A 16,837-nucleotide genomic window follows, 5' to 3' on the forward strand; every position below is an offset into this window, starting at 1 on the left:
GAAAAATGACGTTTCGCGCGCCTCCGTTGCGATACGCGGCGAAACCGAAACCGCAAAAGGGGTGCTGCTGCAGTCTGCGCGACGCGCTCAAGCTAGAAATCAGTTCTGTTTATCTCCCCAAGAAGGTAGCGCAAATTTCAAACGCTTCTTTTAAGTCCTCAGAAGTGGCAGCACCTCCCAGTGAGCACGGATCGTCATTATGGCGAGAAATTTCAAACGGAGGTTCGAAACCGTACCCGTACGGCAAAGACCTTGCGGGACAGAAAACCACCACCGTACATGTACGGCGAAAACCTTCAAAGGGTTAATTGTGTTGTCATAATTAACAAGTCTAGTGGTTATTATCTAGGGTGCCCTTAAAACAACTAGATAAGAGTGTTTACAAACTTGTGCAACTGCAGCAGCTTCTCTTGTGGGGTGTTCACAAGGCGCCACACATTTAGACAGCTCAGTCACACAACTGTAGCCCGTATTCTAAATTCCCAAGAAGCCACATATTAAAACTCTGAAAAATAGAACTGATGTTATGACATTTAAGCAGTTGCAAAATTTATGGTGCCTTAGCATTCTATATACAGTCAAACCTCAATATAACAAAGTTCGCTATATAGCAAACTATTTTCATTTCTTGATCTTAGTTCCATTGAAAACCATGCATTTATTTTCACAATTTAATGAATAATTTTGTGACATGGTTTTGATTTAACAAAGCTTTCGGCACCTTTTGCATGTACTTAAAGTCTGTAAGGCTAGTAAATCTAGCAAAAAGCTATAAAAATGTCGGCCGAAGCAAAGTTTATCTCAAGCATCCTTCCGCATGAAAAGTTTGAGCAGCGAAAACGCCATCAAAAAGCGTGTGCCAGGACGTGGTAGGCAGGAAACACTGCTGCGCCATTTGTCGTGTTGTTAAACAACTCGGGGAGGCCGCGAGCTGCGCGGCAGGTTGCAGCGCTTGGAGAAACATGATGGCTGAAGATTCCTTCTGCGCAAGTGGAGTGGCGAGGAAGTGAGCACTATGGAGGGAGGGGGGATCATAAAGGCACATATATGTGCCCTCTCCTCCTCACGTGTCCTTTTGCAAGGCGAGCGCCCTATCTGGGAGGTAATCTCTCCACACCAAGCGAAAATGGCAAGCTGAGAAGGTTGATGCCGTGATGCGCATTGGGTTTCCACACGTGCGTCTGGTGTTGGCGTCCGCGTAATGGTGGGCACGTAAAGTTTCCGAGACACGGTGCAGAGCGTTTGCTCACATTGTGACAGCGAGTTCGTGGTCGTCAAGTGAGATGCGTTCATGTTTGCCTGAGCTCGCCATGACACTGATAACGCTACAAACCTTACTTCATGTATTTGTCTCCTTGCTCTCGCCATCTATGCTCTTGCTCTCGCCATCTATGCTCTTGCTCTCGCCATCTATGCTCCACCTTCCTGACGAAACTGCCTTCCTTTCTTTCTTTTTTTGCTCTGGGTGAACATTCGTATCTCTTATTTATTTGCAAGTGCCGGCTGCAGGCTCTAAGCATGGTCAGCCATGGCATCCAAGATTTACGGTGCTGTGCGATGCAACACGCGCAAAGCTCCAACGCCGTGAGCCACGTCGATGCATTGCTATCGGCGCGATCTGCACCACATGCACTGACACTCATGACCATGCTATTATGGCCCGACCTTCTTGCGATTTGGTTACAAGTGCTTACTGACAAAATACTATCCGCCAGGAATGCTCTGGGAATTTGTGAAGTTGTTTTTACTGCTGAAAATTTAAAACCTGGAATTAACGAAATTCGCGATTTAGCAAAGTTTTTCACTGCAAGTAGAACTTCGTTGTACAGTATCGAGGTCTGACTGTACCAGTATACCTTTGCTTGCTTCTGAGGCATGCGTAGCTTTATGATTGTATTGTCACGTCCACTTGCTCCACATATCTGTAATAGCATTTACTTGGATTGCACGAAACTAAAAGGCATATTGCAGCTAACAAACATATTTAATTTTATAAAACATTGTGTGCCACATATGATTAGAAATAGCTTCAAGAGCCGGTATTTAACCATTGTTTGTGATATGTAAGAGACATAACTGCACCATGTAGGTAATATGATGCTATAAACAGCAGAACCTAATTGATGCTATGTTCCGCTTACACACGTTTTGCAGGCACCAGGGTTTGAAATTGAGAACACAAAAAAAATGACCCAATGGAGTTGCGCTCATATTTAACCGGTTCATACGTTCCCGGAAAACACAATTTTTCGGTAGCACTGTTCAGTACATTGCCAGACTGCAAATCATATGGTACTTTTTCTGGCCGCTAGATCCCCCATGTAAACAAAAAAAATATGCAAAGCATGCGAGATCGAGAACAGTATATAACTGCCCAGACTGCAATCGCCAGACTGCAATCGTATGATACGTTTTCTGGCCGCTAGATCCCCCATGTAAACAAGAAAATATGCAAAGCATGCACGATCGAGAACAGTATACAGTGAAACCTCGTTAAACCGTAGTCGGCCGGAGCTCGGAAAAAGTACGTACTAAACGGTAGTACTGTTTAACCGAAATAGCATGACATCGCCCACTTACCTGTAGAAAACGGAACTCAGAGAGAGTGCGATGAAAGGGGAAAAAACATGAAGTATTTATTCACTTCGCGCGACATAAGTGTTATTTTCGTTTGATGCCGCGGCGGCCTAGCACGACGACAGCAGCCTCAAACTTACTCAAGCTGCGTGCCAGCTTCTCAGCCAGCCCCCCTCCACTCGGCAAACACTCGCACGGCACATTCCTCGTTGGCGTTACGTATTCTCCGTGCACGCGCGCACTAGTGCTGCATAAGTTCCGGGGCGCCTTTTTCATTGCCGGGTGCCGGAGTTCGGAAAACTTTTCGTTTGGAATAGTTACGTTATCGCGCCCCTGTTCTCGTTGCGACGATTGCATTCACGAGGCTGACGTAACGCGCAGCTTCTGCCACTGTCGGGCCTGAATCGCCCGTGCTGTCGCTTTCCGTGTCGTCCTCATCACTGTCGCTAGTCGACACTTCGGCAACAACAGAGGCAACGATGGCGAAAAGTCGAACCTCGTAGCCGACATCTCTTCGCGGTCGCAGCAGCGCTGCCGAGCAACTTCGCATTCCAAATGCCACACACTGTAGTCAACAGCAGATCCATGTCGCGGGCCAGCACCGACTTCTTCGTGTCACGTTCCATAGCACGGACGATGTCTAATTTTTCTTCTATGCTGAGCACCCGGCGTCTTTTTTATCCGAGCTTCGGCATGCCGCGAGTCCTCGCTTGCACGACGCCATAACACTCTCTCGCTCTCTGGCACGGCGTCGAAATGATGTTGATGTTGATGCGGCTTCACGTGCAAACGCACAGGGTGCTTGGAGGCCGTTGTACCAATCTCTGAGGCTTGTTGTTCTGCCGGACCGCCCGGTGGAGACGACGCACCGCCGTGTTTGCGCGACGAAAAGTGGAAACGCTACGTTTTAACCGATGCGTACGCAATAAGCTGGTACGGTTTATGCGGATACTAAATACATTATGTTCAATGGCCGCTGAGTCGGGGAATTGACTTTACTACTTTTAAACCGAAACTACTGTTTAAGCGGGTACGGTTTAACGAGGTTTTACTGTATAGCATTCCACCGCGGCAGCTTCACTGCAATGCTCACCCGCCCGTCTCACTATCTATTCCGGGGTTGTTGCACATGGCATTTACAGCTACCACCGTCAATCCTATTGCAATAAGCATCTCCGCCTACTGTTTCACAGCACATGGTGCCATCGGAAGTGTAGTGCACAGGCGATAACCGAAACACGGCACCATTCCTTGCTGCAGACTGCAATCGTATGTGTTTTCTGGCTGCTAGAGCCCATGTGAACAAGAAAAGGCACGAGGAACGCACGATCGAGAACAGTGTATAGCCACCCGTCTCACGTGCAAACCACGGCGTGCACAGTTTCTTATTCGGGTACCAGCATACCTCCACCCCGGTCATTGCACGCCGCACTCACAGCTATCGCCGCCAAACCTATTGGATAAGCATCTTCCTATCTGTTTTACAGCGCGTGGTGCATAGTGCCATTGGTAGGGCACTGCGTGGTTTTAGTAGGCGATAATCCAAACACCCGGCCAAATCGAGCGCCCACCAGCTCAATTTCGTTTCAGTTTCTCGTCGCCCTCTTAAAACGTCACGCAATAGGAAAACAACAAAACGCGCCTCGGGCTGCCGGAACACCACCAGCTCGACACGCATTGGCATCTCATGCCGCAACGATCCGCGTAATGCTTCACATTACGTAGATGTCAGCAATAGTTGAGTCTGTGAAATCTTTTGGTTACTTCGAATCGTACGTTTTCCCGGTTAGTACTTTCTTTCTCACGGTTTTTTTTTTTCAGAAAGCATATGAACGAAGTTCTACTATATACAGTCGCCGACCGTTTATTCGGACCTCACGGGGACTGCGGAAATGTCCAAATAAACAGGTGTCCGAAAAAGCAGATTAAGAAACAAAAATGAAATCCTTTATTTTCACGCACTTATTCGAGCTCGGCAGTAGGCTTGAAGAAATTGTGAATGCGCCGATGCACGCTGTTGCGTTTACGCGCAACCAGATAAGCCTGAATCTCGGAGAAAGCACAGTCACTGCTTGTACACGCTTCGCATGCGACGGCAGCGTAGCACATGGTGCGTCATCTTCCGACTCAAGAGTCATCGTCCGGCGGTGCAGCAGAAACCTGACGAATGATCTCGCCGTCGTCGAGTTCTGTGCATGTCAGTACAGCAGTGTACCTGTGAAACTGTCAAATGAGACGGTGTCCAGAATCGCAATGCAACCACTGCGCAGGTCTCGGCAGAACATTTTCCGCGTCAGTAAGGAGCACATAGGAAGGCGACAAATCTTAGGCCTCCCGGCACCCGCCTGCCGGGATTCCCCAGCGCAGTCTGCGCGGGGACTGTCGGCGCCATTACACACTTGACGCGATGTTTCCGTATGCCGCGTTGGATCACCGGAACCTCGACACAGCACACAAAGCAAATACCACCATGCCGACACCAGTCGCACAAACGAAAAAAGTGGCCTACTCGCAGCGTCGTTAAGGTGGCTAGAAGGGGAGGTGTGAATACCGGCGGCGCTTTCCTTCGGGTGTGCGTGACCCCCTTGCGCACCGCAACGTGGCGCTGCTGCTCGCGCCGTGGTATTACCGTATTACGGCGTGGTACTTCCGCGCTGGCCTGCGCCCTCAGCTGTCAGTTGGTCTCGTCGCCTGTTTTGGAGTGTTCCTCCCGACATTCCGTCATTCGAGGGCGAGATGCTGTGGACCACCAAAGTTATGTTGAGCACCGCAGCGACGCACGGCTAGTTTATTACATTGCAGGTTATGTGGCGAGAAGGCGTGTTTTGCCCACACATTGTGAAGACAGCGAAGCACCATAAAGGCAATATCCCCAGAGTACAGTGGCTGTACCCAGAGAGCTTCCACCAGATGCATCCAAAGAGTGGGACCTTGAGGGCCTTTTATATCCCTCAGAATCGTTCTATAAGCTGAACAATGCCCTTGAAAACAAACTCACTCGTTTATTCAGTGTGACACCCGCCGTGGTTGCTCAGTGGCTATGGTGTTGGGCTGCTGAGCACGAGGTCGTGGGATCGAATCCTGGCCACGGCGGCCGCATTTCGATGGGGGCGAAATGTGAAAGCACCCGTGTACTTAGATCTAGGTGCACGTTAAAGAACCCCAGGTGGTCAAAATTTCCGGAGCCCTCCACTACGGCATGCCTCATAATCAGAAAGTGGTTTTGGCACGTAAAACCCCATAATTTATTTTTAATCTGCAAAGTGTCATGGCACAATTTGAGGGGTGCTATAATTGATTTCTTAATTGTGTTAGGAGTACAATAACAAAAAAAAAACTGCATTCTCTTGCCTTATTTTTATTGTAAGAGAAGTTATGCCCAGCATTATAAGCAGGTCATTTATCTCGTTTAAGGAAACAGGTAATTATATACTTGTATGGTTAAAAAAAAGATTTAAAAACAGAAAAGTTAAAGAAACACAACCAGTACCGCATGTCTTTGTTCCCTTCAGCAGACTCGCACGGTTGCAAGCACGTTGCAAGCTTGGGGCGTAACGACAGTATGGACTATCTGCCGTTGGTTGCTCCATAGATGTTTGGTTTCTCGTTACCGTGCGCCGCTGGATATTTAAAGCCGCATAGAAGTCGCAGAAGATCCGCCTTCATTCGATCACTCGACGGTCGGCTGTTTGCACCAAGAGCTTTCACATTTGACCCCTCAGCTGGCAGAACAGCGCATGTAGCTCACACAAGCTTCGCGAGCTTTCTCAATTTGTGCAACTTGCTGCTGTCAGACCTTTGTTTGCTGAACTGTCGCATCCTCATCACAACATAGTAATTTAAAAGATGCATTGCAATATCTACTTTGTGCTCAGCACACGGAAATCCAATGCGATGCTTACCAAGCATTTCATTGATGGTGAGGTTGTAAGCATCAGGCTTTTCAGCATGTTTCCGGAAAACTGCTTCAGCTCTCTCCAGCATTTGAAATATGTGAGCAGCCAGGTGCAGCAGCCAGCCTCATGTCTTGAGGTTTGCAAGAGCAGCCTCTGATCATGCGTCGAGCTGACGACGCATCTCTCTTGTCTCGTAAATGACGCTTGCTGTGTGTTGTGTTATTTCGGCGCTATAACCCTCTTCTGGAAACATGCACCAACTAGCCCCCCAACAAGTATTACACAAACCTTCTACAGTCAAACCTGGATATAACAAAATTGAAAAAAGTACGTGATTTTTCGTTATACTGTATTCAGGTTTGCGTTACATGCAGTTTCGGGTTAAGACTGGTAAGGATCATGCCAAAACGAAATAAAAATGCGACAGATATCAATTGAAGTGAACTCGCCATTCAAAGAATTTATTTAATAGAGAAAAACTGCATAATTTTTGCTTGCTGTTTTTGCCCAATCGAAGCCACTACTCAGCGCTCCAAGGAAACTAAGGCATCCATGGCTGCTTCATCGTCCTGCGAGCCGACGAAACGGCGCAGAACATCCACCGCGTCCATCAATTCCCTCGCGGTAGGCACCGCATAAGACATGTCAGGCTCTGGCGGACCATCACCTTTAAGGCTATCTTTAACGGTTTCCACAAGTGCCGCATCAGTCATCTCTTCCGTAGACACGGCGCCGTTGTCTACGAACAAAAAGTCGCACAGTTCGACACCGTCGGGCACCCCACCGTTCATGCGTAGTTCATCCCACGCTTCTGCGACCTCGGGCGGGCTTGAAGGTTCGTCTTCAGGGACTGTAGCTTGAATGGCCTGGTTTACCTGAGCCTTGGCAAAGCAATTGGCGATTACTTGTGGTCCGACCTCTTGCCACGACGCAGCAAGCATTTGGATTGCTTGGTAGATATCCACTTTCGTCGGCCGTTCAAGGCGGATGTCCAGGAGCATATTTTGTATCAATCGACGGCGGTAGCAGCATTTAAAGCTGTTAATAATCCTCTTGTCTAAGGGTTGTATGAGAGAAGTGCAGTTAGGTGGCAAATACTGCAGCTCGACGTTCGAAAGCTGTAGGCCTTTCACATGGTGCGCCGAGCAGTTGTCAAGCAGCAAACAAATGCTGCGGCCTTGTCGTTTGACATCTTGGTTGAGCTCCTTCAGCCAGTCGGAAAAAATTGCCTGCGACATCCACGCTTTGGAGTTTGCCACATATTTTACTGGCATCCGCCTTGTTCCTTTAAGACATCTGGGCCGGGCATTGCGGCCAATAACCAATGGGATTCGCTTGTCGCTGCCATCAGTGTTGGCGCAAAGCAAAACCGTCACGCGGAGTTTGCTTTGCTTTCCACCGCAGCAGTCCTCTCCCTTTAGTGACAACGTGTGGCTCGGTAACATTTGATAAAACAGGGCCGTCTCATCAGCATTATAAATGTCGGCAGCTTCATAGCAGCTGAAAATGCCGGGAAGCTTCTCGGCCACCCACGAGGCAGCAGCATCGCTGTCTGCAGAGGCAGACTTGCCAGATATCACCTTTCCAACGACACCGTGCCGGCTTTTAAATCCTTGTAGCCAGCCGTTACTCGCTTTGAAGTCGTCGTGGCCCAGGATGCAAGCAAAATCGAGAGCTTATCTTCAAGCGACAAAACTTTGTGTTTTTCACAGCGGAACTCATCGCAACGAACCGACACCGTAAACACACACCTGCACACGCACATCAACATGCTGACGAAGAAGGCTTATCATAAGTGCGCCGCAAGACACCACAAAGAATTTGTCATAGTAGTGCCACCTAGTGTCAAGCTACAAAATGAAAACTTAAAGGTTGCTACGCTTGCCACGGAGCGGCGCTAGCGGCGATCAACATCATCATCATCACCGAGATTTGCTTGTTTGCTGCGATAGCAAGCGTTCTGCTCGCAGTCTACTTTACCTTTCAATATAAAAACTTACTTAAGCAATATTGATTAAAGTTGCGCACTGCGCGGTCGAATTTTGGGCAAAACATTACAAGATACAGCTCGATGATCTGCGCCGCAAATTCGTTACATCAAGGTCAACCGCCGCAACGCGTTCGTTACATGGAGGTCACCTATACATGGGCTTCAATGGGGGATGTGTTGGGGAATTGAAAAATTTCGTAAAATCCAGGAATTCGTTACATAGAGGTTCAACTGTACCTGCTCAGAATTAAGCGTCTAAGTAATGAAAAAGAGCATATCTTTAGGCATGGGTGTTTCAATGTTGACTGAAGTTGTAAACTATCCACGCTTGTGCCGCTGCTCCATAGGAGTGCCAGCAGAATTGGCGGAGAGCAAGTTCCGGTCACACGAAGTGGCCGCTCTCTCACCCCAGCGAGGGCGCGCTGTCGGAGTACCACCTCTCTTCTTCCACCATGTTTCAGACCAAAGCGCTGCCAAATTGTTACTGCTGATACCAGTTTCAGTGAGGTCACTTTTTGAGCATTTTCAAAGCAGAGTCCATGTACAACGAACTACTGATACAAGGACCACTTTTCGCACAACTAATAGAGTTCGTGTTAGACAGGTTCAACTGTATGTCAAACCTCAATATAACGAACTCAGATATAACGAATTATTGCATATATCGAACACTTTCTATATCACCTGGAAAATCGCATGCATTTTTCATTTTTTATTTCGAACTGGGTCGGACGTAAAATGGATATATCGAACTCCGCCACCCCAGACCACGCGTGCTCTATAACAGGCGGTGACCTTTCCCGCAACACCCTTGAAGATAGCGGTGGCGCGATGGGCATTCCCGACTGCTGCGCACTATACTTGTATACATCGATCGCGTTGAGGGTGCCATTTGAACGTAGCGGCATATACACGCGGCGGCCGTGGCTAGTTCGACCAAGTTCGACAATGTCCACGACCAGGTCAACGACCATGTCAACGACGCATTGCATTTGCTGCACTGACTCCTCCTTGGTGCCGCGCTCTGCGCCTGCCGTGCCTCGCGAGGACTGGCGGTTTGCATCCGCAAAGATGCGCAACAGCGCACGCTTACTGGGCTCCCTCATAGACGCCTTAATTTGCAGACGCCACTTGGTTATTGACAGTGTTTCAAAATGCCTCGATTGACTGACGTTGAGATCGCAGCAGAAGTAGCGGCCAAACGAAGACGCTGCCGAGGTTGATCCCGCAAGTGCTGATGTTGCCCCGCTCCCAACTTCAACTGAGGCTCTAGCTGCTTTGACCCTTCTGTGCCGCTACTGCGGCGCAATAGAGGGCATCGGCTTATCGCTTGTGGATCGTTTAGTCTATGTTGAGGATTCCGTGTTTAAAGGGGTTGGGACACCAAATTTTGAGGCTATAAAAAGCATGTTGTAGGCTGCTTCCGTATGCAAGGACACCCAGAACGAGGTATTGGACGCTGCAAACATTTCAAAATAATTTTAATTCAGCTCCAAAGAATCATTAAAGACTCCTTCTCGTGGTCGAGACCCATCGCTAGCACGGCAGTTATTACGTCAGAGAGGAGGAACGAAAATATTGACGTCATAGCACACTAGCACAAAAACATGACGTATGATGAGTAGCGATGAAATGCCGATTACGGAGCCTGCTGAGCCGAGCGACCGAGCATAGCCTCCACTATGACCGAGCTACAGGCATATAGAAATCCTTTCTTAATGCAAAGAAGGCGTGCAGACGCAGACACAAGAGGAGAGAAGTGGACAACACGAACGCCGCACGGCGGCCCGGGAACGGCAAACTGCGTGCTGCAAGTTGCCGTGCGGACGGGCCTTTACACGTTTGAGTGTAACACTAGCCGGCCGACTCCGAAAGGGATAAGGATATGCGGCGTTCGTGTTGTCCGCTTCTCTCCTCGCATAGTCGCATAGTTCGGCAGCTCGGAGCGGTCTCTCGATGTGAGGGCCCATCCACGTTACCGGCATGGAAACTCGCCACATGCCGTTTGCCGTTCGCGGGCACCCGTGCGACGGCGGTTTTGCTCACGAACTCCTAGCCATAGAGAGGACGGGCCCGGGACCCATTTGTGCGGCAGCCGTACGGCGAAGCGGCCGATCAGCGACCGAGGAGTGGTCACTCTGACACCGACGGCAGCTTCACCGCCTCTGATCGTTCGGCGCCGCCAATATAGTCGCTAGGCCTTTTCTGGTTCACTCAAAGCTAAACGGCGCTTCGGAATGAATCACCGACTCTCACAAGCTGCAATATTTTCTTACCGTTGTTGCCTCTCTTCGCAATAATTATAATAATCGCGACATGCACTTCAAATCGCCAGTTGTTGACCTCTGCTAGCAGAGCACGCGTATGCGCGAGCAGACGACGCAGCATAGTTTTACGTCACTATTTTTTGTGGCCCACGTGACCAAGCCATGTTGCGTTTCCTCCTCTGTGACGTCATAGCATCCCCCGGAGCCCAGAAACCGAAACCGAAATCGCTCGGTATAATAATGCTATCATTAAATTATTTATCGGATATATATGAATCCTGCTGTGTGTATCGTGCTCCCTGAAGCATGACGCAACGTTTGAATCAACAAACACATGAACGAAAATTTTGATGTCTCCACCCCTTTAAGCACACGGCTGCCAATAAGAAGCAGGCTACACTGCTGCAGTACTTTCAGCCAAATAAATAAATACTTTATGTGAGACTTCAAGTGAGTTGTGCCACGATTGGGACGAGATCGGGGATCCTTGTTTGGAGTCCATGTTCGGTTGTGCCGTGCACGATTGGCCTAGACCGCGCCGACTTCGCGCGGCTGACGAAGTTGGTGTGGCCTACGCTAATTGCGTGTGGCACAATCGACCACGCGCTCCCAACTGACGAAGTAGGCGCGGCCTAGGCTAACTGCACGCGGTGCAACCACACGCACGCTCCGAACAATGGTCCCCAATCGTGCCCTTGGGTTCATTGATTGATTTGCAGAAGCTTTAGACACATTTTTTACCTTATCTTATATATCGAATTCTTACTATATCTAACTATTTTGCCATCACAGCACTGTTCGATTTATCGAGGTTCGACTGTATATGCAGTCCATGCCCATTACAACGGATCCGCATACAACATACTTTCAGATAAAACAGGTAATTCACTTAGTTTAGTCTGCCTATAACAGACTTCTTTTTCTCCCTACTTTAGTTTATGTGGCTTCTAACTCCTTTTACTGCATCAAATGGTCGTAAAAGGTAATAACCTCCTTCAAGGAAAGATTAACAAAATTGCTGCTAGTGCTAGAAAAAAAAAATGAAATGTGGGCCATCAAAAATGTGTGGTAATTCTAGAAGAAAACTGTGTATGCATTACTGAACTGCATAATTTGAGGCAAATCATACCTCCTTCAGAGAGAGGGCAAAAACTGGTTTTGAGCAACAGTATCCTGAATGACACAGAAGGCATAGTGAACTTGACAAATTACCATGGCACGCAAAGCACTTTGTAAGTTTGAACCTCCTCGGGTGAACCATATAAGCTGCTTTTTGCTTTTACATGCAGCTCACAACCAATGACTGAAAATGTAGGTGGTGAAGGAATACATGCTGGCGACTGCTTGTGTGTTGTGTTCTACTTTGAGATTGAGATTTCACTTGAAAAGGGTGTACATTTGCTTGCAGCTAAAATATCCCAATGTGCTTGAAAATTTGGGGGAACTTGAATTGTGCAGGATAAAGCAGCTGGAGATGACGAAGCCCAGTTGGTGGACGAGAACTTCTGCACTGCCTTGGAGCATGGGCTGCCACCCACTGGGGGGTGGGGCATGGGCATTGACCGAATGGTCATGTTCCTCACTGATTCAAACAACATCAAGGTATGTTCCCTTCACGTGTTCTTGGAGCTTCATCTAAGCATTAGATCAGCAAGAACAAATGTTGATGAAAGTACTGTATTTACTCGCGTAATGGACGCACCTCCAACTTTGCTACTTTGTAGTCCCACGATCGAACGGCTGTGAAGTAGTTTTTTGGAGAGACTACAATCTTTGAGTCTCACACATGTGTTTAAAGCAAGTGCACTTAATGCTTAGCGCACCCTTTCCGCCAGAGCTGGCGTAAAGGCACCTCGCAGGTTTGAGAGAGGAAAAAATGCAACTGGCCTTCTGCAACATACACAGTTTACGTACTTTACGCTGACGTAACAGGAGAGCACGAACGCAGGATGTTCGGCCTAGAGTTACTGTATATGCTACCATAGCATATACAGTAACTTTAGTGCGGCCGGACGCAGCGTACGGGAAAGTCTATCTACATCCGTATGTGTAGCAGATAGTGCTCTGCAAAGAACTGGGGATAGGGCAAAAGAAGGCCTTCTAAGCGAAGAAGGGGCAGCTGGCACTTGATCGGCATAGTGGCCATAGTCGGGCGTAATGTAGAATTCGCGTGTCTGTGGCCCGCATTTCTGCCTGCCTTGTGTTTTGATGTGTGTGATGGGCCTCAAGTTGAGTTATACGCCTGTGGTGGGACATAGAGTTTATCTGCTCACACAACGGAGGTGCTGATCGGACACCGATAAACTTTGACATGCCGATCAACAGGACTGTCGAGGAAAGAGGCGCACACAGCAGGCTTGTCAAAACAGGTGCGCGCTTCAACGTTATGCTCGCGATAACGGCAGACGGCCGGAAGCGGCTGCGAGGACGAGCTGGGGCGCGATAGGAGATCGCTGTTCGGAGTGCATGTTAGTTTCGCCGCGCGGCTGACGCGTCGGTTCTTTATTCTGTGGTGGAACCACGATGCGGATGAAGCGGCTCGCGACCTGAATGGCAGGTCTGGTGGTTTCGATGCGGGGTGAATTTACGGTTTGCAAATGGTATACATTTATTTTTACTGCAAAGATAAGTTATGCATGTTCCAAATCATTGCTGTCTTAATTTTCAATTTTTGTTGTTTAAAAAATGTCTCCGTGAAATTTACCCCGCATAATGAATCCAACCCCCAACTTTGCTTTGCTATATTGGGAAAGAAAGTGAATTCATTACGCAGGTATATATGGTATTACTAATTAAAGAGGTTTGCAGAAGTTGATTACAAATGCAGCCCAGAAACTTGATGTTCTTTAGTATTGTGTAGCTTATTTGCACCCATGTTTATATAAAATGCTTGTTTCGTGTTACAAGTCCAAATTTAGATATATTTTTCAGTGCACAAGTCATAAGTTTTTGATACTGCATGCACAGCTAACTTCCGTATATTACAGATTTGTGTTCTTTAATAAATATCCTGAATACCTGCAAGGTATCTTTTGCTTCTGCACCAGGTGTTTGACAATTGAAGGCACCTTCCTGTAAGAGTTGGATTTGAATTTGTAGCTTGGGAATACATTGGCAATTAAAAATTTAGCTTACTTTATTTGTGCTTTGTTTGTGCTTTTTCATTGCTAGCTGTCACAGAAAAGTAACATAGTTTGGAAGAGGAGAATGAGTGCAGAAAAAAATAGAGTGTGTCCTAACTAACCTATGCCAAGCAGAAAGAAAAGGGGGAAGGAAGTGTCTATGTGTGGATTGAGCAAACTGTGTTAAGGCTCATTCAAACCAGCGATTGACAGTGTTCGCATGACTAAGTTGATCGCAAAGCAACCGGTCGCAAATGGTCTCAACTTTTCTCAAAAAGCAACTATTTTGGGCCAGTCGCTCGCTGCTTATTTTTCAGCCACGTGACCGTGGTCACAAGACTGCTAAACCATTCAGTGGTGTGCCAAAAGTGATGTGTTTCCATCCGGCGTCCTCCTGTGTCGTGCCAAATGCAAAGTCCACGCCACCTTGGCAGACTACAGGCCTGTAATTGGTGTCTTGCCTTGTGATGCTGGGGCGCAGCAGTTCCAGCAACATGTTGAATGTATGCGGTAGCATTTGCAGGAAGCCAAACAGCAGCGAAAGAAAGCACAAAATTTATGCACTGATTCCTACACAATACGAACTAGAAATTACGACTTACTCTCGATAATGCTCTTCGTCATGCACGTGGAGTTCAAGCAGGAGGCAGCTTGCATGGCCAGGTACGTATCACAAACGTAGGCACGGATGCGCCCACTAGCGTCGCTTTTTCTTCGGTGGCTTCCGCACTGCCACAGCTGACACCACAGCAGAGCACATCTGCACAGTGGCGACGTCTTCCTCTTCGCTCGAATCAAAATCCATGGCTGTTGCCGGAACGTGAAACCAGCAATGTATGCGCGAACTGCATAGATCCATAGAATTCTCGCTGCGAACGATAATCTCTGGGCTTGCAACTTGCAGGTGGCACTCAGCCCGGCTCGCTGGTATGAGCATCGGTTGCCTTCATTTGCTTTTTGGTTGCCAGTGACAAATGGTCACGTGACCTCCTCAAGCCTTTAGCCACTTGAGGAAGCCACTAGCATTTTCAGCCTGATTTGTAATGAATAATTACCCAGATTTTTACGGCGCAATACAGTTTTCTGCAGAAGGCTGTTTATCCTTTATTTTGTCTTCCGTTTTAAATAAAGCTCACACTGCAACCTACATACATTGCTTCGAATTTGTCACAAGCATCATGACTAGGTTAATTCTATTTCTTACTTGGCTTTGCGGGCCCATAAATGTGACGCCTTTCTGAGAAGTAACTGCTAAATTAGTGCAAGCAATTGGCTTTGTGTGATGCAGCCAATTCAGACATGTACTGCAGTTCTTGATAGCTTAGCTTTCGCTGGCCGCTCATCACTATCTCAAACTGTCACACACAGCTAGGGAAAAGTGAATCTGGTCAGTGGCACACATTTAGAATCCACACTGTGAATAGCATCCTATCATATCTATACATCCGTGTTGGTCAGGTGTGGAGCATGTTGAGTCAATTTGTAGCCTGCTTGAGATTGACACTGCTAAGGTGCACATCTGGGCAGTCATGTCAGCTCTTCAATTTTTTAAAAGCTTTCTTTCGAATGTAAATAAAAGGGGGAAGGGGTTACAAAACAAAGATGCTGTGCTGTAGGGAACAATCGCATTGTATATTTTGAAAGGTGATCTAGCCTTTTGAATAGAAACTAGGGCTGTGAAATCGGTAATTAGCTGGCAGAATACAACAAAGAATACTAAGTGACTTGTCTGTGTGGCTGCTATCAAAATACTGTTGCTTCTGTCTGCATGGAGACCCACCACAATGATTTAGTGGCTTTGACATGCTGCTGCGCATGAGGTTGCAAATTTGATACCAGCCACAGTGGCCATGTTTTGATGGGAGTGAAACGCAAAAATGTTCATGCAGTAAAAAAAAAAAAACACAATCTTTCATAGCCACTGTGTTTCTCTTAAACTTAATAAATTAATCAGTAAATTGTGTGCATGTAGCACCTCTGTTTGTTTTCTTTACTTGGTGCTTGTTACTGTGTGTATTTCCAAGTCAAGCAATGACAAACAAAAATTTTCGTCAGCCTTCCCCAGTTGCGTTTTAACAAGATTGCACTTCTACTAAGGTGAATTGAGGCTGACTAAGAAACATTGTGCTGCCTTGCAGGAAGTGCTGCTGTTTCCAGCTATGAAGCCAGATGACCCTCACAAGCACCGTCATGAGGAAGGGGCTGAAGCTGCCAGTACGTCTGGAAAATAGACCCAGCCGGACGTATCATACTGCTGCTGATGAAAAGTTTTGTGCAACAACTGCTTTCCACACATACAAGGTCTCACTGCTCAAGAGATTTACCCCCATATAAACGAAGGGGACTTGACATGAAGCTCTCCCTCAACTTCACTGAGTAGAGAACAGCGCCCCACATTGACTGAAATAGACATTGCTCTTTAGTAATGCTCCTTGGTAGTTTCTACGTGTAATTACTTCAGAAGCACTATTTCCCTTTGACACATTTGAGTAGATTATGATTGTGCATAGTTACGAAGCTTTAGCTTGAAAATTGCCTAGGAGTGTTATCATGGTGCAATGACCACTTCAGTAGAGGGTTGGCATTGCCCTCTACTTGGTGGAGCTGAGGTGAAGTGCTGAACGGAGGGAAGCGTTCTGGAATGCGGGGATGAAGTTGGCTTACACTTTTTCTGTGGAGTATGAAAATATAACTTATCTGAGAACTGGTTTTGGTGACTGTGGTTCTTTCGTGTGTCACCCAAGTATGCACTTCATGTTCACTTGCACAACTTTCAATGTGTTAGCATTCTTTGGGTACTTCATGCACTTTTCAGGGCTGGCTATCTGTTTGTTTGTGTATTAACCGTTTTCCCACCTACCTGGGTCAGTGGCAGATCGTGATCAAATGGGTAGTGCATCGGGATGCTGTGCTGAGGTAACATAGTTCCAAGCCAACCATGGCACCAACTTGGGTCAGTGAGCATGTGGCAATTTGCACACACGT

General features: G+C 47.4%; 1 protein-coding gene across 2 annotated transcripts in view; it reads left to right on the top strand.

Moving 5' to 3' along the window:
- Positions 1–16,561, top strand: part of LysRS (Lysyl-tRNA synthetase) — a 70,819-nt gene extending 54,258 nt beyond the window's left edge. For both annotated transcript variants that reach the window (XM_050195709.2, XM_050195711.2), the window contains 2 exons: positions 12,189–12,332; positions 15,991–16,561. In XM_050195709.2, coding sequence (XP_050051666.1) covers positions 12,189–12,332; positions 15,991–16,083 — 237 coding nt within the window. In that variant the 3' untranslated portion in view covers positions 16,084–16,561. The remainder of the gene's footprint in view (positions 1–12,188; positions 12,333–15,990) is intronic.
- Positions 16,562–16,837: the final 276 nt, after the last annotated feature.

Source organism: Dermacentor andersoni, chromosome 1, assembly GCF_023375885.2.
Source record: "Dermacentor andersoni chromosome 1, qqDerAnde1_hic_scaffold, whole genome shotgun sequence".
NCBI classification, from domain to species: Eukaryota; Metazoa; Arthropoda; class Arachnida; order Ixodida; family Ixodidae; genus Dermacentor; species Dermacentor andersoni.